Below are 27,568 nucleotides of genomic sequence, written 5' to 3'. Positions count from 1 at the left end.
AAGAGACGTCATTTACACGGCGACCAGGTTCAGGACGCCCTCGACAGACCAGTCGTCGAGAAGACCGTCACATCATCCGAAACGCACGCGTAGAGCCAACTGCCTCATTGGCCGCTATCCAGACACAGGCAGCAGCTTCACTACGGGCCCCTGTGTCTTCCCGAACCATCGCAAGGCACCTGGCTGAAGGACATCTGGTATCGCGGCGCCCATTACGTGTGCTGCCAATGACACCCACCCACCAACGCCTCCGTTTGGAGTGGTGTCGAGCACGACGGGATTGGACTGCAACGGAATGGAACCAGGTCTTCTTCAGCGACGAATCGAGATTCAACTTGAGCAGTGATGACAATCGTGTTCGTGTGTGGAGGCCCCGTGGTGAACGCTTCAATCTTGCCTTCGCTTTACAGCGACACACCGCTCCCACAGCTGGTGTCATGGTATTGGGTGCCATTGCTTACAGTAAGGTTCCGGGACGAATCGTCAGGGAAGCTGCTAAACGAAGAAGCAAAAGAGGGAAAAACTACCCTGAAAAAGATAGCGCGGGAGCCAGAGAGAGAAGAAAAGAGAAACGCTCCCCCCGGGGTCTTTTTTTTTTCCTGATGATTATTATGTGGGTGGGTGTTGTAAAGTGATGTGCTCGTTGTGTAGCACTTTTCTCGATCCTCCTTAATCAAAATAAATATGATTATTGTTTTGAAAGACGACTCATCAATGAGTACGTGTTCAGTTACTCGACCACGAAGAGGGAGGATCGTTACTGGCGCAGTCGACAGGATTTAGAACTAAAAAAAAAATCGGGGGAACATTTTGAAGAATAACACTTATGAAGAAGGACAAAATGGCCACAGCGTTCCTCCATTGTCAAGCTATGAGAAAGAGAAAGCATGGACTGCTGATGACGGGTGGTTCCTGAGAGCACCATTGCTCTGCAGTTGAAAGGTGACGAGCATCATTGCTCAAGAGGCGTAGGTGGTGAGCATCAGCTCCAGAGGCGTAGGTAGCGAGCATCAGCTCCAGTGGTGTATTCAGCGACCAGAGGCGTAGGTGCGAGCATCAGCTCCAGTGGCGTATTCTGCGAGCATCATTGCTTCAGAGGCCTAGGTGGCGAGCACCGAGCATCAGCTCCAGCGGCGTATTGAGCGAGCATCAGCACCAGTGGCGTATTGAGCGAGCATCAGCTCCAGCGGCATAGTTGACGAGCATCATTGCTCCAGTGGCGTATTCAGTGAGCATCATTGCTCCAGTGGCGTATTCAGCGAGCATCAGCTCCAGCGGCATAGTTGACGAGCATCATTGCTCAAGAGGCGTAGGTGGTGAGCATCAGCTCCAGAGGCGTAGGCAGCGAGCATCAGCTCCAGTGGCGTATTCAGCGAGCATCAGCTCCAGTGGCGTATTCAGCGAGCATCAACTACAGTGGCATAGGTGGCGAGCATCAGCTCCAGCGGCATAGTTGACGAGCATCATTGATCCAGAGGCGTAGGTGGCGAGCATCAGCTCCAGCGACGTATTCAGCGAGCATCAGCTCCAGCGACGTATTCAGCGAGCATCAGCTCCAGTGGCGTATTCAGTGAGCATCAGCTCCAGCGGCATAGTTGACGAGCATTATTGCTCCAGAGACGTAGGTGGCGAGCATCAGCTCCAGTGGCGTATTCAGCGAGCATCAGCTCCAGTGGCATAGGTGGCGAGCATCAGCTCCAGTGGCGTATTGAGCGAGCATCAGCTGCAGCGGCATAGTTGACGAGCATCATTGCTCCGGCGGTTCGTGTGGCGAGCATCAGCTCTAGTGATATAAGTGAGAGCATCATTGCTCTGTTGTTTATGAAGTGAGAGCATCATTGCTCTGTTGTTTATGAAGTGAGAGCATCATTGCTCTGTTGTTTATCAAGTGAGAGCATCATTGCTCTGTTGTTTATCAAGTGAGAGCATCATTGCTCTGTTGTTTATCAAGTGAGAGCATCATTGCTCTGTTGTTTATCAAGTGAGAGCATCATTGCTCTGTTGTTTATCAAGTGAGAGCATCATTGCTCTGTTGTTTATCAAGTGAGAGCATCATTGCTCTGTTGTGTGTTGAAACGGCGGTAATTACGCGAGTACTGATTTTTTTTTTTTTTTTTGGAAAGATACGTCAGTATTATTCGCTCAGGATATGATATTTTTTTTTGAAACGTCAGTTTATTATTGAGAATGTGATTTTTTTTTTTTGAACAGCAGTATTATCGCACATACTAATTTTTTTTTTACAATTATCTTTGAATGTACGATTTTATTTTTTTTTTTTTTTGGGTTTGTTTGAAATACGTCAGTATTATTGAGCATATATCTATCTATATATGTATATTTTTTTTTACGAATGATTAGTCATTAACATATGACGGTGGACGTATACACTTAGACTAAGTGTGAACATTTATAAGCGAAAAAAAAAACCAAAAAAACGATATACCAAGCAACATGGCATATCTCGGGCGTGCAAGGAGGGGTGATTTGGTGGTTTTGGCAGAGGAGTTGGGTCTGGTGGTCAAGGACGGATCGAACATATTGGACTTGAGGAATAGCATCCTCAAATGTGACGGCTATGACGAGGAGTTCGTCCGAGAGCAGTTAGCTGTCATCAAGGGAGACAGGGAAGCACGAGAAGAGCGTGACCTAGCTGAAGGGAGGATGCGTGAAGAACGAGAACACCTCTTTCGAATGGAAAAACTCCGCCTGGAGATGGAAAGGACGAACGCGTCCACAAATGGACGACAGAATTTAACCTCATTCAGTACGGAACTGACGAGGCTTGTTCCAAAATTTGACGCCAAGGAGGATGACATCGCCTTATTTCTCATAATATTTGAACGCCAGGCGAATAGGATCGGGGTGGACAAAAGAAACTGGGTGTCAGCTTTGCTGACCTTATTGCCGTCAGACATAACCCAATTAATCGCTCGAGAATCGGAAGAGAAGTTTGATGATTATGAGTACATTAAGGAGATCCTCCTTAGGAAATTCAAATTAAGTCCAGAACATTTCCGGCAAAAATTCACCAAACATCAACGCAACCCGGCGAAATCATGGCGAGAATTTGTCTTCGAAATATCGAATTTCTTCGAAGAGTGGATCCGGGGTCTGGATGTTGGTGACTTCGAGACACTGAAGAGCCTTGTCATTACTGACCAACTAAAACGACGAGTTCCCGGCGATATACGTGACCATTTCGTGGACGAATGGGCCGCTTTCATATCTCCGTCTATCCTAGCTGACAAGCTGGATGAATACGAAAGTGTGCGATCAAACTTCAAGAAGGTGGTCTCGGGCAATGATAACGTGAAAGATGAAGCAGGCAAATATGGTAACAGTAGAAGTTTTCCTCCTATAGCACCGAATTCCAGGCCAGGACTCAAAACCGAAACACGTAGAACCTTTGTGAAGCCAACTTGCTATTCTTGTGGCTCGTTTGGGCACATATCGAGGGCTTGCAACAATAACGCGAAAGGGCATGCCGTTGTGAATGCACAGAGTCAATTAACGACGGTGGAACCAAGTGAAGCCTCGAATATTTTGACGGTGAAAGTTTCGGTTCCTGTGTCTTCTGCGAAGGTCACGGGGAAAATCAATGAACTTAAAATTGCACCCATCAAATGCGGAGTGAAAAAATTCAAAGCGATTATTGATAATGGAGCTCAGATATCAGTTCTGAGAGAGGATTTGGTGCCTTCGAACTGCGACGGAGAAGGTACTATACGAATAATATCTGCGTTCGGGGAAACTGAGGTAGCGGCACTGAAAGTTATCCCGATGAGAATCGATGATGGTATGCACAGCGACATTCCTGTAACTTGTGCCGTGTCGAAGAAACTTGTTAACGACATGTTAATATGCTCAACTGCGTACGAGGCGCTGTCGGAAAGTGTGCAGCTCACTGGGTCCATTCGGCATACCGGAGACTCAACGATGTCGGTCGTACAACTCCTGGATTCAAACGTGGAAGGAGGGAACTGCATCCCTGATGCATCACAAGTCCCCGATAAAGGAGACAAAGGCTTTATCGGTTTGCAAATTGGAGACGGCGATCTCAAGGAGGGCTGGGACTTAGTACGTCTGGGGCAAAGATCTTATGGCGTAAGGAATGGTGTTCTCACTCACTCCGAGAACGTAAACGGCGAAAATATCGTACAGGTTGTCGTTCCCACCTGCAAACGAATGGAAATGCTTCGGACGGCCCATGAAATACCTTTGGCAGGACATCTAGGGGAGCGCAAAACGAAACGACGCATGAAGTATTCGTCCTACTGGCCCACCATCAAAAGGGATGTTCAGAAGTTTCGTAGGAGTCATCGAGAATGCCAAGTCAGACGCACCGTCACGTATAGAGATCGCCTACCCATCCAACCAATCGTGAGACCCGAAAACCCATTCGAGGTCTGGAGCATTGACTATATTGGACCCTTAGAACCCAAGTCAAGCAGAGGCCATACATTGCCAGAGTACATCACGTGGGACTGATATTTGATCAGGACGTAGAATTTGGAGATGTGGACTACGCTCCTGTTCACATAAAATGAAATTAGTACAGGACATTCAGAACCACGTAATGGGGTTATCTGATAAGCTGGAAGTTCACAGCAACGGCAATTATTCGAAACCGAAAGAATTTTCAGACGTGTTCAGCAGTACGCCTGGACAAGCAAAAGTCGGGAAATGTATATATTAGGAAAGTACACGGAAAATGTTTGTAAATGTGAATGCATTTCAGTGCATATGTATTACTAATGTGTACCCAGTATGGTATTTTCATTGATCCCACGATGGTAATTGTTGATTTTGTGATTTTTTTTTTTTTTTGTATATGTGCTTGAACATGTTTTTCTTTGTTCATTTCTTTTCTTAAATGTGGTAAGCTCAGTTGTCTTGAAAAAAAAATAGACAATGAGCTCCCAAGGGGGGACGAGTAAGGTTCCGGGACGAATCGTCAGGGAAGCTGCTAAACGAAGAAGCAAAAGAGGGAAAAACTACCCTGAAAAAGATAGCGCGGGAGCCAGAGAGAGAAGAAAAGAGAAACGCTCCCCCCGGGGTCTTTTTTTTTTCCTGATGATTATTATGTGGGTGGGTGTTGTAAAGTGATGTGCTCGTTGTGTAGCACTTTTCTCGATCCTCCTTAATCAAAATAAATATGATTATTGTTTTGAAAGACGACTCATCAATGAGTACGTGTTCAGTTACTCGACCACGAAGAGGGAGGATCGTTACTCTTACGATACACGGTCACCCCTAATATTGATCCATAGCACAATGACAGCCCAGCGGTACGTCCATAACATCCTTCAGCCACATGTGTTGCCACTCATGGCAGGGCTCCCAGGAGCCATTTTTCAACAAGACAATGCTAGGCCACACACAGCAAGGATGTCACAAGACTGCCTCCGCCACATTACCACCCTTCCCTGGCCTGCTCTATCCCCAGATTTGTCACCAATCGAGCATATCTGGGATCATTTGGGACGGCAAGTTGGACACCCTACGAGGTTGGTCGAACTAGAGGCGCATTTACAGCAACTGTGGAACGAGATGTCTCAGGACATCATACGGAACTTGTATGCCTCAATACCCGCTCGTATCGCATCGTGCATTCGCGCTAGAGGGGGTCCAACAGAGTGCTAAAACTTCTGTTCATCTGCACTTTTTTCTACAATAAATTATCCTTTTTCTTGGATTTTCTAATCACTTACTTGTATCAACGTAGTACTTACATGTGTAAAATTTCGTTTCATTTTGACGACTTCTTCTGGGTGCGCAAATTTTTATGGGCAATGAGTGTATATATATATATAGATAGATAGATAGATATAGATACACACACACACACACACTGTTTTTTTTTTCTTTTTATTCTATTTATTTTTCTTCCTTTTCCTTCTTCTTCTTTTCTCTGTGCGGTTAGATTAGGACAAGGTTACCAGATTTATCGCCGATTACATCAAACATAGACCATCTAAATTTGTTGCCGAAAACCTATATGTAAAGGTGGTTAGGACCCTTTTTGGCGAACAATATAATCAGATGAAATCATGTATTGTGCATTAAGTTTTTATTTCATTGTGATTATGGTGACCATGTCAAAAAAAAAAGTTTTTAATTACCAAAAAAGCGGAAAACAGTGTGTGGAATGAATATAATAAGTGATATCACCGATTCTAACCAAATATGTTGCCAATTTTGAGCGAAATCACCACAGTTATTGCTTATAAATAATCCTTGGCGAGAAATACAGTGCTTCAGCAAGTCTGCTAAAATGCATTTCACGGGAAAGAATTGAACATGAGATGAATATTTGTAGTCATATTCATTATGGCACAATTTATAAATTACACAAATTACCTCTATTCCTGGGTTTAGTAGAGATTGAGAATTAAAGTAAGCTTCGCTAAAAGAACGGGATATTTTTGTAGGGAAATTATCGGTAAGAGCAGTTGTCGGTTGTATGCTGGACATGGTAATGAGTTTGTCGGAGCGTCAAATGTGTAATAAATCGGGGGTTTTTTCAACGTCAAGTGTAAACATAAAGACAGGCGAACATCCCCTGAATGCCATCAGCTTTTTCATTAAAGCAAGGCACACTACAATTATTCTCTATGGTAGGGGAGTGGGTGCACAACCTCCGACCCAAGGGCCAAATGCGGTCCACCGAAAGAGCCCTATCTGGCCCGTGAAAGGATGAAAAGTATCAATACACGCAACACAATAAATACCTAAAATACGGGAAATCGGTATCCACAAGAGGTATCGCCAGCCATCGCGAAAATGTCAAAAGCAAGTAAAATTGCCAATTGCCGATAAGGGCCAACAAAAGTCAAAGGCAAGTAAATTTGCCAATTACAACCAAAAAAAAAATAGTCAAAATGAAGTAAAGTTGCCAATTAAGCCCAAAAAATAGTCAAAAGTAAGTAAAGTTGTCATCTATCGCTAAAATTACTGAAAAATCGCCAATAGCGGAAAATAAGGGCTACTGCAAGTCGCAATGGGAAAATGTAGTTCACCAAAAAAAAAATTCATGTTTGAAATATGTGAGATGAATTTATTTATATTTGACTATAATTAATTTTGATAATTATATCAGGTGTTATGATAATTTAATAAGAATCACAATTATATCATAATATAATTTCGTAAGTCATGAAAATAATCTTAATTCTTGGTTTCAAAAATTCAAATTAGCCCCGTTGAAAATAAGGGAAAAACGTGAAATTTTAGAAGAAAGTTGGGATGGCGAAAATTACGGTAATGTGTGTGTCCTGTGAAATGTGGGTCATATGGTCATTCTTCAAGTTTCTGACCGTAAACTGAAAAGTTTGTGCACCCCCAGCTATATGGGAATCATCCAGGATGGCCAATTATTGACTTTACAGTTCTGAGTTGTCGTTATAACCGAGTTTGATTGTATTTAACATACTTGCATCAACTTGATACAAAAGAAAAAATAATCCACCTTTTCCCAGAAAAATACGCCTCACACTTTTGTTAATGCTTAAGATAAGATTTGTTAATGCTTATAGACGGGACTAACGAGATGTTACGGGAGATCCCGTTTTTCTTGTAACTTGATAACGCACGGGGGGCCATGGAAAGCCGATAAATCAGTAATGATGATAATAATGGGATTAGTGAACCGTGACAGATTCGGGCTGAAGAGGATTTGCATGGGGCTCACGCTATTATCATTCGACGGCAGTGGAAGGAAATGCATCTAATACTTCTTCTTCCAATGGAAGCATGATATCGAACCTGCCAATGCGATAATAGTTGCTCGATGAGGAGGACTCACTACTGTTATTACTCTATGGGAGGACCCTAATATCTCTCTCGAGCTGGCATTAGCGGACACTTGATGCTCGATAATAAACTCTAGTCATCAATATTTGTTTACTTGTTCCCAGCGTGTGGGATACATCCATTCTGGCAGGATTCCGAAAACTTCCGTTCGCGGTACCTTCCGTCAGGAAAATATTTTCGGGATCAGTGACACAAAGTAATAATTTCTAAATTAGTGACAGAAAGAAATAATGCCAAGAAAATAATTTCGGAATCACAGTGACAGAAGAAATAATCAGTGAAAAAAAATAAAAACAATTTCGGAATGAGTTTGACACAAAGAAATAAGGGGCCATTCAAGTATTACGTCAGACCATGGGGGTGCTGAAAAGAGTGACTTAGAGAGAGCGAGACCTGGTGTAACCTACAAGAGCATCCTAGGGAGCGAGAATGACCAAGTAAGTATATAACTATGTAAGGGACCATAAAGTGTTAGGGACAGAGGCGTATTTACAGCTGCGAGGGCCAAGCGGGTTATATTACAGGCCGGCAAATTTGAGGAATAAGTGATCAAAAAATTAGACTAGACGTGGAGGAGGGCGGCTAAACCACAAATCCGCCTCTGATTCCATCTGTAACGTTATTTCTTTTATAACGATACATTTCTGGGATTGCTTGAGAATCGTTTATACAGCAAAACTCTTTTTAACGGACACCTCTCAGATGCGGTCACTCTATTTTACGGCCAAACACTGCTTTCTCCGTGTATAACAAAACAATGCTTTTTCAAACATAAGATTAACGGTCACCCTCTCTTTAACGGATGAATTCTTTTGTCCCACCGGTGTCTACATAAAAGAGAGATTTTACTGTATTACTAAACCACACATGTACCTCATTTACATTCCTCTGCGGAATTTCTAACGAATTGGTACATGTTGGAACGTGTGTGTAGTGAGCCTGACGTGAAGTTTGTTTCTGTGTAATTATTGTTATGTGCATTGCTGCCGTCTGTCATCAATTTTTTCTATGAGCGAAGTGTAACGAGTTAATAATTGTGTCGTTGTAAACCTGTTGCTCTTTGTGAGTATCTTATTTAGGGGTCATTCAAGAATTACGTAAGCAGATTTGCAGCCATTTTTTACCTCCCCCCCCTGTCAGGAAAGCCAGCAAAACACTGAACCCCCCCCCCCCCCCTCCCATCAGCCAAATTTCTTCAGCAGCTTAGAATATTTCATATCATCAAAAAGGGGTGGTTGATGACGTATATATATATATATATAAGCAACCTTTAAATCCCCTCCCGACCTTGTCTTCAAAAGTCAGCAAATCCGAACCCCCCCCCCCCGATGCTGACGTAATACTTGAATGCCCCTTACTGGTAATTGAGGTAATTACAATTTATAATTATTATGCATAGTAATATGTAGTTCATTTCCTAAAAATCTATTACGTGTAGGAAAAAGTATCCCAGAGTAAATAGAATCAGAAATTCTACGTCCAAATAAGAGATTCGTATCCCGGAGAGAAATTAACTTGGAATTCTGGGAAAATCAGGAGATCCGAGAGAGCGAGAGCCAATATTTGGTTCAAGGGATGGGGGGAGAGGGGGGGAAGGAAATACATCAGAGCGTTCAACCACGTCGTCAAAACCACCGGAAAAATATTTATCCAGCGATCCAGGATTTCTGAAAATCGGGAATATTTGACGTTTTCGCTTTGATCGTCTCTCCGTACAGGCAAATGTGTTTTTCAATGTGTGTGCGGAACCAACTCTTCCTCTCTCTCTGTACTTTGTTATTTCTGGAAGTACAACAAACATCCACGGGGGGAGGAGAAAAAAATCATAATTGCGTTTGTTAGAGAATAAACATGGATGGGCCGTAACGATGCGGAACGTTTCTAATCAGGAATCATTCCTTTTATTTCATCAGCAAAATAGTTGTTGTCCTTATATAAAGTGATTCTTCTATAAATGCACTTTTATTAATTGTCGCCGGAGTCGGAGAGTCTTCAGGAATGAGCTGGCTTTAATAATTGCAAGCTCAAACGCATTAGAGCAGTGGTTCTCAACCGGTGCCCCGCGGAGACCTTGGGGGTTCCGTGTGCACTCCCCGGAGGCTGCGTGGCCGTTCGAGGGGGGGGGGAAACGAACAGTATATTTGAAAAAAATAATAATTATAAATATTTTTAAATAATAAAAGTAAATCAGTAAATTTGATGAATATAAATAAAGGAATGTGCCTACGGGGCTCCGCCATGGAAATTGTATTACAGGAAGGGATCCGCGAATCAAAAAAGGTTGAGAGAGAGAGAAATAGAGTGAGAGAAAGAGAGAGAGGGATCATTCCTGGCTGTTAGTTAATTCGGTGGTTGAGTCACTTTTGATATGTAGATGTTTCGTCCGATACTTCGGTTACCATCTTCAGTGCCGTAGGAGTTGTTGTCTCTTCGAAGAGCAATGAATATATGTTATTTCCCCCCCCCCCCTTCTTCTTTTTTTAAAAAATAAAAAGAAGAAAAAAAATGAATGCCCGAAATTCGCCCGGCGAGCGTCCCAATTTCTGGCTTTTGCCAGCCAGTTCACGAAGAGGCTACTACTACTCCTGCTAAACCACACATTCCTCCGCGGAATTTCTAACGAATTGGTATATGTTAGAATGTGCGTGTACGAGTTGTGAACCTAACGTGAAGTTTGCCACTGTGTAACGTTTGTTATGTGTAGTGCCACCATCTGCCATCAAGTTTTCTAACTATGAGTGAAGTGCAACGATTGAATATCTATCTGTATGGTTGTAGTCCTGTCACTCTCTGTGGCGAGACTTTTTAAGGTGGAAATCAGCTCGCATTAGCGCCTGGAAATGACCACGAATGCGAGCTTGTAATCCCTATGTGTGTGTGTCACGACAGTATCACAAAGTGGCTGGTAATTCCTGGCCGAAGTCCGAAAAAAAAGCATAATTCCGGGTTGTCGCCAAGTTGCTGTATATTTTCGCGATCGTATAACCATATTTTTTACTATTTATTATCATGCTTCCATCGTATATTAATTATCACGTTTTAATATTAATTATATTGTGTGTTTTTTCTCTAAGGATTGTACCAAGGACTACTAGTCAGAGGGGTTTAGTAGGTCGTCCCCCTAACTGCGAGCGTGGTGGTGACGGGGGTACGGGGAGTATGTCTATATTAGTACACTATCTGCTACCCGCCGCTTCACTCGCGTGGATTTGGTAATCTAAAAATTACGCGGTGATGATTCTCCCCATATAACATTTGAAAGTCTCATGACCCCCCTTTTGCGCTGAATTTTTAATAATAAAATATAATTATACTGACTAATATCTTACAGAGTAAAATATAAATACTGGCTAAATTTCATATTTATAGCTTCAGTGGTTTCGGCTCGGCCATGATTGCTCCATATAACCTTTGAACCGTCTTATGACTCCTACCCTTTAGAGGTTGAATTTAAAAAAATCCCTTCTGAGTACGTCTCTACATTATAAAATAAAATTACTAACCAAATTCATTTATAGATTCAGCGGTTACGGCTCAGAGTGATTTCTCTATGCAACCGTTGAACCCCCCCCCCCCACTTTATGACCCCTTAAGGGGTGGTTGAACTTGAAAAAATTCCTTCCTAGTTAATATTTACGTCATGAAATAAAACTACTGACCAAATTTCATAGATATAGTTTCAGAGGTTTCGGCTCGGCGATGATAAATAAGTGAATCAGTCAGTCAGGACATGTCACTTCATGTGTATAGATAAACCCCTTGTGAATTTCAAAAGAAAATCCCTTTCCTTTAGTAAGTCTCTTCATCATCAAATGAAACTTGTCACCAAATTTCATATTTGCAGCTTCAGTGGTTTGTGCTCGGCGTGATTTCTCTATGTAACCTTTGAACCTCCTTGTAGCCTCCTTAGGGGTCAAAATTTTTGAAAAATCCCTTTTTAGTGAGTCTTTACGTCATGAAATAGAACTATTGACAAAATTTCATGTTTATAGCTTCGGCGGTTTCGGCTCGGCGATGATGAATCAGTGAATCAGTCAGGAGATGTTATTTGATATGTATAGATAAATATATACAGGGTGCATGGCAAACGGGGGTTATGGGATTTTACTGGCAACCGTTGATTCTAGAGGTATACTTCAAATTAGAAAAAAGTTTTCAAACAACGTGTAGTACTCAGATATGGCATTCATGTTTCCAGGAGTTGTATAGTTATTAAAATAAAAAAAAATAACTTTTTATACTGTCCCCATGTGCCTCAAACCCCAATTCAAAAGTTGTTGCCCTGTCTCTCCTGATGCTAACCAAAAAAGTTACACATTGAGATATTCGAATTCGAAAAACGGAAGAAAATTGAGAAAAAACAACTTTAAATGCGGGTAAAACGGTTTATCCGTATTTAAAGGAAAGACCCTATTATAACCCCTAGAAATGTAGTGCGTACCGTTCAAACTGCAAACAGCCCGGGTTCTATCGTCCGGTGACAATTTCGACCATTGCTTCCGTGAAGAAACGAGACCGAAAAATGCATTTCAGACCCTTAAAAATGCGTAGGAGGATTATATGCCTCTAGAGATGCACGAGAACCAGGCTTATGTACTCGTAGACATGCGCGTAAGATGTGTGCGTTAAGTACCCATAGAAACGCGTGGTAATGTGATGTGTGTGTGTGTGTGTGTGTGCTCTCTAGAACCATATTATAAAAAAAGACACAGCCACACAGTGTCTCTCTAAACCAGTACACTGACTCTTCTGCGGAGTCCTACGCATACAAGGGGCTCGGTCAGTGCCCGGTATGCTGACATCACCTGCATTTTCATGATGGATATTGCCCCCGATAAAGCCATAAATACCGTGTAATTAAAACATCTGCGGAGCATCCGAAATCAATATCCAATTCCATTAGAGATGGCCTCGCTGCCATTAATAACGGGATTAACAATTCCGTGGAATAATTGAACACTTGGTTACACTGTTTGTGATTAAGATGAATTCCCAATTCATTGTTTATTAATTCATCCATCGTTCTTTGATGAAATTAATTAATTTCATTCTGACATGAAAATCCTTCATTTTATTCAAAAAATTATATCCCATAAAATTAATTAATTTTTCTAAAAGAAATAATCTCATTGGATGGATTAAGTCGAGAGGTCTAGGACCCCTTTTCCCAATGAAAAAAAATTGAATTATTGCATAGTTGTTTTTTTTAGAATTAAATTTCCGTCGTCAGGAAAAATTGCTTAATTACATAGGGAGTAAGGAGGCCAATGAACCTCTCTCTGTCTCTCTTTGGTTACTTACGACACTGGCCTGTTCGGTACGCCATCGATCGGCTCGTTCACTGAGATCCTTCAGAATGATGAGATCCGGGAAGGGTCACATTGTGTGTGTCTAGATTTACATATATTTATATAAAGATCTTTTGCAAGTTTCGAGGAGACAAGACTGCATTCATCAAATTCCGCTTCTCTTTCTCGTAACAATAGACTTCAGAATAAAAGACACGTGTTTGTCCAAAGAAAGAACAAACTCGCTCTCTCGCGTTGCAGAATAGATGAAAGACAAATGACCAAACATTGGCTTCTTCGATAAATAGAGGAATATAATAAATAGAAAGGGGTGGGGGGGGGGGAAACCTCATCTCTTTCCGCGATATGATTGGATAACAGCGAGCAACAAACTGTTGTTTTGTTCATGGAAAAGAAACAAAGTCGTACAAAATCATTATGATTTATTTCTTTACAACAGAAGAACTTAGGGAGTAAAAAAAAATCACAGTAACGACATTTGAGTTGCACTCATAAGAATATTCATTCATCGCCAGTTCCGCTTATAGCCCGAGTGGCGTGGTGGTGAGATGCTCGTCTACCACGGTCCCGGGTTCAAACCTGAGGGAGGATATCGATGAGATACTAACGATAGACAACGCCTTCATTTCCAATCCATCTGATTAATGGCAGTAAATTGCAATATAGTGATATGGCCAGAGTTGGTGTTTTTGGTATAGTAGTTCCGCCTAAATTGAAGATTATCTTTAGAATGCTATGGGTTTAGTATAACATCCTATTGTTCGCTTGAGTTGGGGGGGGGGGAGAGCAATGAGAACAAAAAAATTAAAAAAAGGGGGTGGGGGCGAGAGGACAAAAAATTTGTAAAAACGGTTCAGAAGGGAAAAATATGTGCCTCCATCTATCTGCCGAATCGGGACTGACAAAGTGCCTTCACATGCGAATGCGTAATGAATGGCAGTTCGAATTTTTATGACTGCACATTTTTTATGCATTTTGCATATTTCGCTATTTCTACGAGATGGAGCATTTTTCATAATTTTTCAGTATCATAAGGCATTTTTTTCATGATTTTCAGTAATTTTAGGACTTTTTTTTTTATGATTTTCAGAATTTAAGGCATAATTTAATATTTTGGATGAAAAAAGTCTCGCCGCAGAGAGCAACAGGCCTACAACGGTAAAATCTTCAAACATTACACTTCACTCATAGTTCGAAAAATATGTGGTAGATGGCAGTACTATAACGAGCATTACACAGAAACGAGCTTCCCGTTAGGTCTACAACACGGACACCCACATTCCAACATGTACTGTTTTGTTAGAAGTTCCGCAAAGGAATATGGAGGAGGTACACGTATGGTTCAGTAGTAGTAGTAGTGGCCTATTTTTATTTCTTTTGGGGAACATAAGTGCTTTTTTTACGGAGCATATTCTGTTGGTTTTTAGGTCATGAAAACCCTAGCCCTAGTAATGAACGTTTCGGGTGGTTGTTTCCGTTAAAATGTCGGCATGCTGTGTGGACGCAATGGAACCCCTCTAAACTGTTAACCCCCACAGATGGAGGTTACTGCGAAATACTAAGAGATTTCTTATAGAGGCTTCAATAAGAACCTCTGTTTTGCAGTCACTTCTCTTTTATGACGATTTTGTTTTGTGTCCGCAAAAGAGGGGTTTTACTTCATCTTATTGCTAGTTAGTTGAATGGATATTCCAAAAAATCATTCAAAGTGGGACGGCCTAAAGGGTGTTTCATAAAGTACGCAGCTTTTGAAAATGTAATACATCACCCAAAATCGGAGCGAAATTCAAAATTATTAGTTAATTTCATTAACATATACTTCGATTTATGTTCGATATCACCACTTTCCACTTTCTCTGCAGGCAGTCACCCGACCGTTGAAATTAAGAATAACTGTCGATTTCCCCGATTACCCGTTGAATTTCCCTGTCAATTAAATCTTGTAGGGGTGCATGGGAAGATTTTTTTTCACTATATATTCGATGCACCGAATATGTAGACACACCCAGTTTTTGTGATCGACGATGAAGCGACTGCACGGAACTCACTCTCTCACTATCTTGCACTACCGCAATGTATTGTTGCGTTCGAACATTACGGTTTCGACCGGGTGATGTTCTGGTTGAAACTGACCCAGATTCTTATAATTTTTGTATCAACCTCGACAAGGCCGTAGCGGGGGGGGGGTCTTGGGGGGTCCGGTCCCCCCCCCCCCCGAAATGTGAAAAAATTACCGAAAAAAGGGAAGAAGATGGCCAAATGGCCAAATCTATTGTTGTATCACTTTGGTTCCCCCCTCCCCGAACGAAATTTCTGGCTACGGGCTTGAATCTCGAAACTGTTGTTGCGGTAGGGGCATCGCATAGGCGGAGATAGACTTGGAAGTCTGGGGGGGGGGCACGGTGATTATTGCTGGGGGGCCAAGATGATGATGATGTCAATTCATATATACATTAGATCAGTGGACTCCACCTATGACGCCCCCCCCCCCGTATCTCCGCCCATGGGGCATCCTCACGTCTAAAGATCGCACGAAGTTTACGGACATTCTCTGTATAGCACTACGCATTTTTGTAATGAGTTTTCCCAATAATAATGCATTCGTTACTCCATGCTGAACCGCTCCAGGGCTACAAAATGAAAAAAAAAACGACAACAGGTCTTTTAATCAGAGTGATAATAAATAACGAAAACGATAGGAGGAGTGCTGCAAATCTTCGAACAAAGAAAATCACGCGCAATTAAAAAACTGCGTACTTTATGAAACACCCTTTATATCTTATCTCGGATCCATTTAATTCACAAAAGGAAGATATGAACCAACCGCCCACTCGCATCAGATCCTAATCCGAAAAATTACATCAACCTACAACCGCCTGAAGAAATTTCATAAGCAAAATGTTAGTTCGTATAAAAAAGAGAAACTTCCGATTCGCTAGAAAGGTTCTTGTAATTCTTGTTCCGGCAACGAAAGTACTTCAAGTTGCAGCGATTGTTGGGAACTCAATTATCCGATGAAATTTCAGACAAATTCTTAGATGCTGCTGGTCCAATATTGACATCTTTTAATAATACAGAAGAAGAGGATAAAAAAAAATTCCTTCTGAAGGAAAAGATACTCTCATAGTTTGATGATAGCAAATATGTGGACGTGATCAGATTTTTTTACGCAATTCCATCTTGGAACAAATATGTTCGTGTTCGGATTGGAATTGGGACTCGTATACTGGGTGTCCTGTAAGTACTAATGCGGCTTTAATCTCAACAACCGTCCGTCATAGAGGTAAATTTTGAATTTGAAAAATGCTTAAAAGTCGTTCAGAAATTACCCTGCACCAGTCTTCAGGGTGAAAATACAGTTTGTCACAAAATAAAAATAAAAATTAAATTTCTATACGGTCCTTCTGTCCTCTAACTTCCAATTAGAAAGTTGTTGCCCTGTCTCTCGTGAGGCCAACAAAAAAAAAATTCCAAGTTTCTAAGTGCAATATTCGCTGAGATATTCGAATTCAAAAATCGGAGCAAAGTTTATTTGTATAATTATATTGTAAGCACAAATGTGGGAAAGGAGTGTTGAGTCTGTTAGTTTTCCCTGTTCTTTCGTAACTTTTCCGTGATTTTCAAATTCAAATATCTTAGCGCATATTGTGCTCTTAGCAACATGGGACATTTTCTGTTGGCCTCAGGAGATACATAAGTTAGTAGACACAAAGGGAGCCGTATAAAATTTTAGATATTTTACTTTGTTACACACTGTAATTTCAATCTCAAAACTGGTACAAGCTGATTTTTGAACCCCTTTTGAGCATTTTTTAAATTCGAATCATACTTCTACGATGGACTTTTGATTAGGTAAAGGCCGCATTAGCACTTACAAGACACCCTTCATAATGACGGGTTTAATTCCGAATATTTATTGTGTATAAAATTTTCATTGAATGACAAAATTCTTCATAAATAAGCATTTTAAATCCTCAGGAGTCATATTTTGTAAACGCTGTTTGCAAACGCTTTGTATCCTTTTTTACCTAATTGTCTTAGTCGCTCTCATGAATGTTTCATTGCACGATAATGAGCAGGCACGTGAAATATAATTAATCTGGTGACTTTTATGGAAATGAAGACAAACGCTACAGCCAATTTCGTATTGAAGTCTAATCCCGACTGGATGGAATATTGTCCTAAAGAGACTTCTGGTGTACTGCGTGTTCGAGATTTTGATTTAGATCGGATGGATTAATTTACGATGCTGGAATATTATGATCATTAGGCTATATATATCCTATGTACAAACTGAATATATTTTCAATTAAATTGGGTTTCTGGATGAATTCGCCTTGAAAAATTGAATGCCCTTGATATGGAACACATATTCAAAAATAAACTGCACGTACGATTTTAAGTACCCTGTACAATGTGACCGGAACTCTAACGCCAAAATTAGGGTCCCGAGAAATACAAGGTATTTATCTGCCATCTTTGAGCACAAGTGTGATGTCAGTATTATCGCAATAGCCAATCACTGTTCACTCGACCTGCTCTTTGTTCAACGATTAGACGTCACTTGTAGAAGCAAACCAATCGATCTATCAAAGATTTATTTCATATAGGCATTATCCGAATACAGCTTAATGAGACCATGAGAGAGAGATTTATGCAATAAAACATATTATTCAAACATATTATTTTGACCGGCGGGTGAATGTGAGTGGTGCTTTTTTATTGAATTTTCCTTTCTTTCATGGTCCATACAGCGAATATACCAAGTTTCCATGGAATACGTTCACGAGAACGGGCGCTTCATAGGTCTTAGGCTAAGAACATAGTGGGGCGGCGAGCAAAGCGATGAATGAAAAGGAAAAGAAGCAAGATGCGAACATAGCCGCGTTAAGAATTTAAGATTTGCAAAAATTTCATAATTATAAAACCATTGCTCAGACAACAGTTTAGAAATAATATGTTGTGAATATCGTTACGCGGGCTCTTGAGTGATCTGAAAATTAGTTGTGGGCCACTTGAGTGATCCGGAAATTTGTCGCGGGCCACTCAAGTGGTGTGGAACTGCATCGCGGGTCACTTGAACGATCTGTGTCGCTTGTTTACTTCTTTACAAAATTAGGTTTGAGGTCACGGGCCACTTCAAAATGATCCACTCCGAAGGGCCACATTTGGCCCGCGGGCCATTGGTCGAGCACTTATGATCTACATCGGCAATTGAAATGAATACGTAATTTTAATCATTTCCAGCATGAAATTACGAACTTCGACTGAATTTAGAATAAATTAAATTCCACGTTTCGGACGCATCATACTCAGAATTTAATAACAATAACAAAAACTTGATTCCGGAAGTGAAAAAATTGATTTCAAGAACGACTTTTTGACTGACCTATAGGAGAGAGAGGTCTCAGACAACAAAAAAGTTTCTATAGAGAGAAGACTATCTATTCTATATTCACCGGGAGATAATGGTTTCTGTAACGATTCATGGAAAGATTATAAAATATTTAAAAAAAACCATTCAGGAAATATTAAAGTTTACAAAGTTAAAAAGCTATTGTAACCAAACAATAAACTCCGACAAAGTATTAAGTAAAAAACATTATTTCCGTCAAATGTAAGCAAACTTTATAAAGATTACCTAAAAAAAACCCATTTTTTGAAAGCTTCCCGCTAATGGACGCTCTTTATACGAAAACCAACCAATATTTTTTTAAATCTTCTCGTCATTATTTTTTAAGCCAAAAACGCTTTTCTTTCTCCCATCAACGATCAATATTAATATTTTATAGTGTTATTTTAAGAGTGAAAACAAAATATTTTAAATGGTACGTTATTTTAATCCCGTTATTTTTTTTTTCTCCCAAAAAATAAGAAAAAAAAGAGGAAAATTTCTCGAGGCATCACATCGATGAGATCTTGAATTTTTTTTTTTTATATATATATAATTCTCAAATATATAAATTATTACTCCTTTTAATAATCAGTACTCTACCTTAATAAATTTTATTTTTACGTAGGAGTATCGTAAGGAGACTTATATAATATATTCACACACATTCTAGTTTTCTTACATCAATATTTATTCTTACGACGAGATTAACGTTCAAACCATTAATTCGTGAGAAAAGTTCGCGATTTTCCGCTTTTAAGTCAACACTAAGCATATATAATTTAAGATAATACAGGAATTAAAGATCGTGTATAAATACAGTATGAATGATCGGTTATGGGCCCGCTGCTATTCATAATCTTTATTAACGATCTTTGTAACCTCGACATAGTAGGTAAAATTATAACCCTTGCTGATGACACAGTCATACTTTATTCGGGAACGGAATATTTGGCACTCACTGACATTATTAACAACGACCTCATCAAAATTAGAAATCGGTTTCAATGCAATGATTTACAAATAAATGTAACAAAAAGTAAATTTATAAATTTTTCTCTTCAATCCATTCCTCAAATCAACCATAATATAACTTTCCGTGTCTGTTCACACTTCACCTCGTGCACGTGCCAATGTCTTGAACAAGTAACATCCATTAAATACCTTGGCGTTCATATTGACCAAAATTTGAAATGGAAATCGCATATTAAATACCTTCAAACTCGGCTCCGTTTCATTTTATATAAGCTCTATCTGAAACCGTACATTAATAACCATTTCCTTATAACATTCTATTATTCAATGTTTCATTCATATTTAATGTATGGTCTCTCAGTTTGGGGAGGAGATTATCTGACTAATATTAAGCCTATTATTTCTCTCCAAAATAAAGCTATCAGATGCATCACTAATGATTATGTTACCCCTCTATTTGATCAATTTCATCGATTAAGAATTCTCCCAGTGCGTTACCTCTACTTTTATAAATCCTTATTAATAATAAAAAACACCAATACTCCTTACCTCTTAACGTATCCCGTACTTCTGCTCGTCTAAATGCCATCTACTCACTGCCATTAGTTCATAAAAATATTCTTAAAAAGCACTTTTGCTTTCTGATTCCAAAATTCTATAATAATCTACCCAGAGAAATCACTGACACTACTGCATTTACTTCCTTTAAAAAACGCCTCAGACTTTACCTGCTCGAACTCATTAACATTGAGTCCCATTTCCGATTACATCCTCTAACATTATGCTTAATTAAATCATATCTTTAAATCACCTCCCATAATCCTGTACAAATTCATGTGTTGGCTCCATATTTATTATGTATATCGTTAATATGTTATAAATTTTTTTTTTTTTCTTTTGTGTATTTCGGGTCAATATTAAGTCTATACTAAGAACTCATGTTGATATTATTCATATGTAATTTTTAGCACCTCCGCCGTTGCATTAGAATATCCTTTACTATTTATATTGCAATTTTTAACATATTTATTTTTTGTTAATTATACTATTTTTATCTGTAACTACTATCTTTTTTATATTTTTTTCCCATCATATATCTGAAAATAATATCACTGTACTATATTTTTTAAACCTATTCATTGCAACAACCAGTATGGGACATTTGTCTCCTTGGTTGCCAATAATATCATACATATAACATGTATTCACACAAATTTTAAAATAAATTTGAAATTGAAATTGAATAGGGATGACCATACGTCCAGTATTTCTCGAGACAGTCCCGGATTTTTTTTTCTGTTTTTCTGACTGTCACGTTTTTTTTTTTTTTTTTTTTTTTTTTTTTTGCAAAAATGTCCTGGTTTTCACTTATTTTCGTCGAAGCCAACTTGACTTTTTATTCTTCAAATATTACAATTATCTTCCCAACTCAGAAATTACATTATGATAATTACGACTAGAAATAATTCATCTCACATATTTGTTGCTTCTTTTTTTTTAAATCACTGCAATTTGAAGTGGCATTTCATTTCCCGTGATTGGCGACTTGTCTGTGATTTTAACATGAATTGGTAACTTAGCTTACTTTTGGCATCATTTCTGGCGATAATTGGCATTGTCAAGAATTTCTTCGTATTTTGAATTCCGATTTCCCGTATTTTTCTCGAACAAATATGGTCAGCCTAAGTGTGAGTACATGCAGGATATCACTAGTTCTCGCCAAGAATGCGAAAAAAAGTCAATTGTGGTACTTATTGATAAAGATGTTGCTCTTTGGGTGAAACAGCGCTAATGAAATGTGTAAGATTTATAGGTTGACCATATTTTCTTAAATAAAATGCGAGACATCGCCAATTGTCACCAAAGTACAAATACAAAGGCTGCCAAAGTTGCTGATCGTCACTAAAATCCATCGAGCTTACATTAATTACTGTTATATACGTATAAGCTCGATGCTGAATTCACTGAAAAATCATCAGTGGTGGTAACTGAAGAGCTGCTGCAAATCAGAGTGTATTAAAATGTATTTCACGTAAAAGATGTCTGATATGACAAATATGTGGATGACCTATTTTTTCAATCTCGCATTTAAGTTATTAATGAATTGGCCATATCACCCGTATCTCCCGCGTCATATATATGCCCATATTTTCCCCGTAATTTTTTACCGTATTTTCATAACGAACCCTACTTAATTTTTCATTCTTTACTGAAAAATCAGGAATTAAAATAATTTTTCCAACCTTTATGTTAATTATGCCAAGAATATTCATCCCACATGTTTGTCATGTTAAATGTTTTTCCCATTTACATCCATTGGGATTTGCTTTATATTCTGCTATTGGTGATCTCATTCATAATTAGAATTAGTAACTTTGCTTAGCTTCGGTATCATTTTGATGATGCCAAAGACGCATAATAACCGGGATGTAATACAGATGATGCATGCTCACCGATTTATCACATTTACCGTAACAATGATATCTGAGAAAATCTGAATTAGTTACGATTATTATCTTTAGAGTCTATCGGGTTTCCCAGGAAAAATAATAATTGGTACTTTATATTCATTCTCATCTTGGAATTAGAATCTCTATAAAAGATGATTAACACAGAAAAAAAAATATCCCCTTTTTAATCATTATTAGCTAATAGTGCAGTTGGTCATGTTACCAAGTGGATGAGCTTTTAAATTACGTACTTAGTACTTGATACTCTACATTACTTTTTGAATATTTGCAGAGTATGAATATGGAAAATGTGCGTCTTTTATAACGAAGTATTGAAAAAGTAATTTGTGTGTGTGTGTGCGTTTCATGTCAGAAAAATCAGTCATTATTATTATTATTATTTAAATAATGTGATAATCAAGCATTCCCAAGAGACCATTGCGATCTGCCCAGAGAATTCATACGATACAGGGAGTTTTTTTAATGATACCTCCCGTACTTGGGATAACAATTTCACAAATTTTTCTTTGAATGCGAACCAGCGCAAAAATTTATGAAAATTCAGAACTGGGAAATAATTTTAAATTAATGAAAGAAATAATATTTCAAAATTTTTAATGAAAGAAATAATTTCAGAATTTTTATGAAAGAAATAATTTTAGAATTTTTAATGAAAGAAATAATTTCAGAACTTTTATGAAAGAAATAATTTCAGAACTTTTATGAAAGAAATAATTTCAGAATTTTTATGAAAGAAATAATTTTAGAATTTTTATGAAATAATTTTAGAATTTATGAAAAAAATTTAGTTTATGAAATAATTTTAGAATTTGTGAAAAAAATTTAGTTTATGAAAATAATTTAGCGTTTATGAAAGTAATTCAAAAATTGTTATAATTCAGAATTTATGAAAATAATTCAAAAATTTGTATAATTCAGAATTTATGAAAATAATTCAGAATTTATGAAAATAATTCAGAATTTATGAAAATAATTCAGAATTTATGAAAATAATTCAGAATTTATGAAAGAAATAGTTTAAGGATTAGTGAAAGATTTCAATAATTTGCCTATTCGCTCTGGGTACGCTTGCCTCACAATTGAAAAGAAGAAACATCTATTAGCCCAGGGCACATATTTTCAATAATTTAATTGCCTTTATTTCTTCACTTTTATTATCGTTAGCACTACCCCACAAAGCTTGGCTCCCAGTGCGACCGCACATGTCACGCACGCACACCCTTAGGCACTGCTCTGCAATTTAATCACAATGTCGGGCAAGTCTCATAATCACAATAACTCCATAAGTCTCAAATTTTCCTCGAAGTTTTTCTTTTTGCCCTAAGCGATTTCATACTATAACATTTGATTAAGGAAGTGATTATTGTTTTTTCCAAAAGAAAAACGCCACATTTTAATTATATTCAAAAATTATTCCACTAAAAGATTTACTCGCGTATTTTAATCGGAAAATAAAGCAAATCAATGAATCGAAACTAAAGATGGTCCTCCGGAAAAACAACGCGGCTCATTAAATTGGGTTTAGCGCCAATTAGTACAGAATGTCTCCGAAGGTGTATTTATTCAAATTGAGAAGCGGAAAAACAAAACACACGGAATGGACGACGTTCCTATTCGATCATTAGCCATTTTGTTCGTTCACCTTGCAGAGAGAATTCTTTTGTTGTTATTGCCAAGTATTTGTCGAATACTTTCAAATGTGTGGATAAATAGGTTTTTATGTGTGATAGAAAAAAAAAAAAAAATAGATATTTGTCGATAAGGGCTCTTTCAAAAGCAACTTAAAAGGAAATCGTATTTACCAATTATTGAGCTTGAAAAAGAAGGAAACGAAAAAGTTTTTTTTATTCTCGAATGGCAACACGATTTAAATAACAACTTGGAAAAATAGAATAAATAAATGACTATTTTTCAATGTGTTGCAGTTGATTTTTTTGCATTATTTGAGATCATTTAGTTGTCAGAAAAGTCAATTTTTTAAATTCACATTTTCATTTGCGTTGGGATTTTTACGTTACATGCATTGGAAGACCATAAGTACTGTGTTTCGTATTTCCCGAAATATTTCCATACTTTTTACGTAATTTTGGCCATCCCGATTTTTTTTGTGTAAAAATATCGCGTTTTTCACACAGTTAGCAATTTTTAAGTGATTTGTGCAACTGCTTACCTTAGACATACATTTTGGCGATAATAGGCGATGTCCCGTATTTTAACGCATATTTCCAGTATTTCTCTGGACCGCCCGAATGGCGGCGTAGTAAGATGCTCGTGTTCCACTATGGAAGTTACCATCAAGGTCTCCATGGGTTCGAATCCGGGCATAGAACGTTAGAAGCAAGTTCTTTGCCTACCGAGCCTAGGCAACACCAACACCACTTATAGAGCAAAGCCTCCGCACGAAGCTTGTGACGTCAATGCAGAAGGACATTTCTCCTATTACCATTGGATATACTGCAAAGAAAGGTGAAGATATCGCTTCCGTCGGCCTGCTATATCCAATGGCAATAGGTGAAATGACTTTCTTCAGTGACGTCACGAGCTTCGTGCGGAGGCCTTGTTCTATAGGTGGTGTTGCCCTGGGGCGACCACCGATGGACGGAGCCTTCATTTCGCACCCAAATCCTTTGGTCGGAAATTGCCGTATGGCGATATATGTGACCGGTGTTGGTGTGCGGTAAAGTAGTAGTATCTCGCTGGAGGTAATTTGGCCCGCTTACATACATCGGGATGCAGAACCTTTTCCGTGTGCACGCCAAAAACTGTTGTACAGGGTGGATACCATCGATAGCCCAATAATTATACATGTGATTCCTTGTGAAAAACTAATACAGAAAAGTGTTTTTTTCCATTTTATGTTCGGACGAATAAATTAAGGGAGTTATATATTGCTTTGAAATTTTGTGACGCGTCAGTTTTCTAATGGCCAGTTACGCGCGAAACATCCAACGAAGAAAAATTTCCCCAGTGCAGCGTGTTGCCGCTAAGGGGGTCATTCAAGTATTACGTCAGCATCGAGAGTCGGAGGGGGTTTCAGATTTGCTGACTTTTGATGATGGGGGGGGGGGGGGGGTTTGAAGGGTGCTTACGTCATCAACCACCCCTTTTTGAAGATATGAAATATTCTAGGCTGCTGACGAAATTTTGCTGACGGGGGGGGGGGGTAAAAAATGGCTGAAAATCTGCTTACGTAATACTTGAATGGCCCCTAACGGAAAATCAACTGAATGTTCGACTCCGTTAGAGAAGGCAAGTTCGGCTTTTTTTCTTTCACCATCGATGTTTTTTCCTCTTCGTGTAGAGCAGTTCCCCCAACTCGTTTTTTTTTGTCCCGTCGCCCCCTTCTTCAGAAATTTTTTCTCCCAACCCCCCCCCCCCCAACGCAATATAACCCATAGGATCCTATGTTATACACGTAACTTCTACCTCCCCCTGGAACTTTCCATCACCCCCAAGGGGACGTTACGCCCACTTTGGGAATCACTGGTGTAGAGTGATGTTAACCTTGTTATAACCTTGTTACCTTCGTTCCACTGTATTGGGAAATTCATCACCAGATTTATAAAGCGTTAGATAAACTATTGTATTAGTATAAAGCTCCGCGATGGTGAAGAGGAAAGGGAAAAGAAAACACAGAGAATTTGTTTGAATTCGTCCACTCGTTGCTTGGACACAATATTACGCCCGTGGCAACTAAACTAGACCTACTGGAAAAATTGTTTTATCAAAATCAACACTTTTTGCGAAAATGTGTGGTAATTATCTTTCCTTCACTGTTAAGCCAAATTTTTTGAGCTGAGCTTTCCCTCTATGGTTCGCACACCTTTAGCTTTCTTGTTTACGCTGAGGGTTATAGCATTGTTCTCGGCTTAAAAACGCCAAGTTTGGCAGGATTCGATATAGTGATGTCATCGATTTTTATAATACGTTATAGAACTCCATAATTATTAGTCAAATCAGAAAACTGAAAACACTTTTCCGTATTAGTTTTTAACAAGGTATCACGTGTGTAACTATTGGGTGGTCGATAGTAGTCGACCTGTGCGTAGAAATCCATGTGACTTCTATAATTTTTTTTCTAGCTAGGCTTTCCGATTTGCTGACTTTTGATGACAATGGGGGAGGAGGGGGGGGTTTGGATAATGCTTACGTCATCACCCACCTTTTATGAAAATATGAAATATTTTTAATGGCATCTTACTCGGTGCGCCAAAAACGAGAAAAACCATAGTTTGTTGGCACTTGAAGTAACACCCCCCCCCCGTTATTGATAAGTGCCCTACAGACCCACTTTAGGGATCTGTAAATGTTTCGCGGATCCAAGTGAGCTGGAAATGTGTTCGGGCCACTAAAGTGCTCTTGAACTGAGCCACGCATCACTTAAATAATCTGAGAATGTGCCGCGGGTAATTTGAGTGATGTAGAACCGCACTGGGGGCCACTTAAGTTCTCTAAAACTACGTTACATGTCACTCAAGGGATCTCTAAATGTGTCGCGGATCGCTTAAGTGTTCTGGAACTGTGTCTCGGGTCATTTAAGTGATCTGAAAATATGCCACGGGCCGCTTAAATTTTCTGGAATTGTACCACGGGACACTTAAGCGATCTGTAAATGTTTAGTTCATTTTTACAAAATTAGGTTTTAAGAGGGCAGGCCGCATTAAGTAATCCCCAGGGCCATATTTGGTCCGCGGGCCAAGGCACTTTATGTGATTTATCATTATATGGCTTAGAGGGTGGGTCGCGATGAATTTATTAAACATAAATTTTGAGTTTATAGCCTCCAAATGGCATTGAAATTAACAGAAATTGATTATAATAACATATGAAGGTATTTTCTTCTGAAATTTCAATTTAAAAAAATAAATTTTTGATCGTGGAAAGGGCGCACGAGAGAACCCCCCCCCATGCCCCCCCCCCGTACGTCTCTGATCCCACCAATATGCGTTAGGTTTCAGAGGGGCAGAGCTGATGACGAAGGAGAGGGTCAGCATTTTGCTTACTTTTGCTGACGGGGGGGGGGGGTTCAAAAATGGCTGAAAATTTGCTTACGTAATCCTTGAACGGCGCCCCTTATTACCTTTCCCTACCCCCGTGACGCTACACCCCCTGGCCACACGAGAGTATATTTCTCACGCGAACGGAAGTTTTGTGATGTCACAGTGCAAGCTTCTAATCGGCTGCGCTGTCAGAACGTAGAATACATCCAGTGAGAGCGCTTCACTTTTTTTCTTTTTCGTCTTCACTCCTGTACTAGATCCTTGTAAAAGGCTTGCAGTACTGTGTAATTGACTGTTTTTAGGCAACACGCAATAATGAATACCATTTCAATTGATAGAAAAGCTGTCGTAGTATGCGTGAGAAAAACTGTGAGAAATCACTTTAATGATTAATTTTGCTTTCCTCATGGATCTGATGATGTGTATAAGGGGGAAAGAGGTTTTAGAAGAAAAGGGTTAACAAGACAATCTTATTTTACATTAAATTTAAAATTTCTGAATTCAATTTTAAATAAGATTGAGTCAATAAAGTCTCAACCTTGTGTTTCATTTCATGAATTGAACGATTTCTTTTACTTTGAATGAATTTTTATTCAATTACATTGA

General features: G+C 39.0%; 2 protein-coding genes across 2 annotated transcripts in view; both read left to right on the top strand.

Annotated features, from left to right (window-relative positions):
- The window catches only part of LOC149078309 (ras-related protein Rap-1b), a 101,617-nt gene that overhangs the window by 50,851 nt on the left and 23,198 nt on the right, over positions 1–27,568 (top strand). The window lies entirely within an intron of this gene.
- Positions 2,455–4,491, top strand: LOC149078310 (uncharacterized). Its single transcript, XM_089241434.1, has one exon. The coding sequence runs from the start codon at positions 2,455–2,457 to the stop codon at positions 4,489–4,491; it is 2,037 nt and encodes a 678-aa protein (XP_089097560.1).

Source organism: Pholcus phalangioides, unplaced genomic scaffold (genome assembly GCF_987345545.1).
Source record: "Pholcus phalangioides strain wild (caught in Gottingen) unplaced genomic scaffold, Ppha-v1.0 ptg000014l_1, whole genome shotgun sequence".
In the NCBI taxonomy this organism is placed as follows: Eukaryota; Metazoa; Arthropoda; class Arachnida; order Araneae; family Pholcidae; genus Pholcus; species Pholcus phalangioides.
This window is presented reverse-complemented; position numbering and strand designations above follow the sequence as displayed.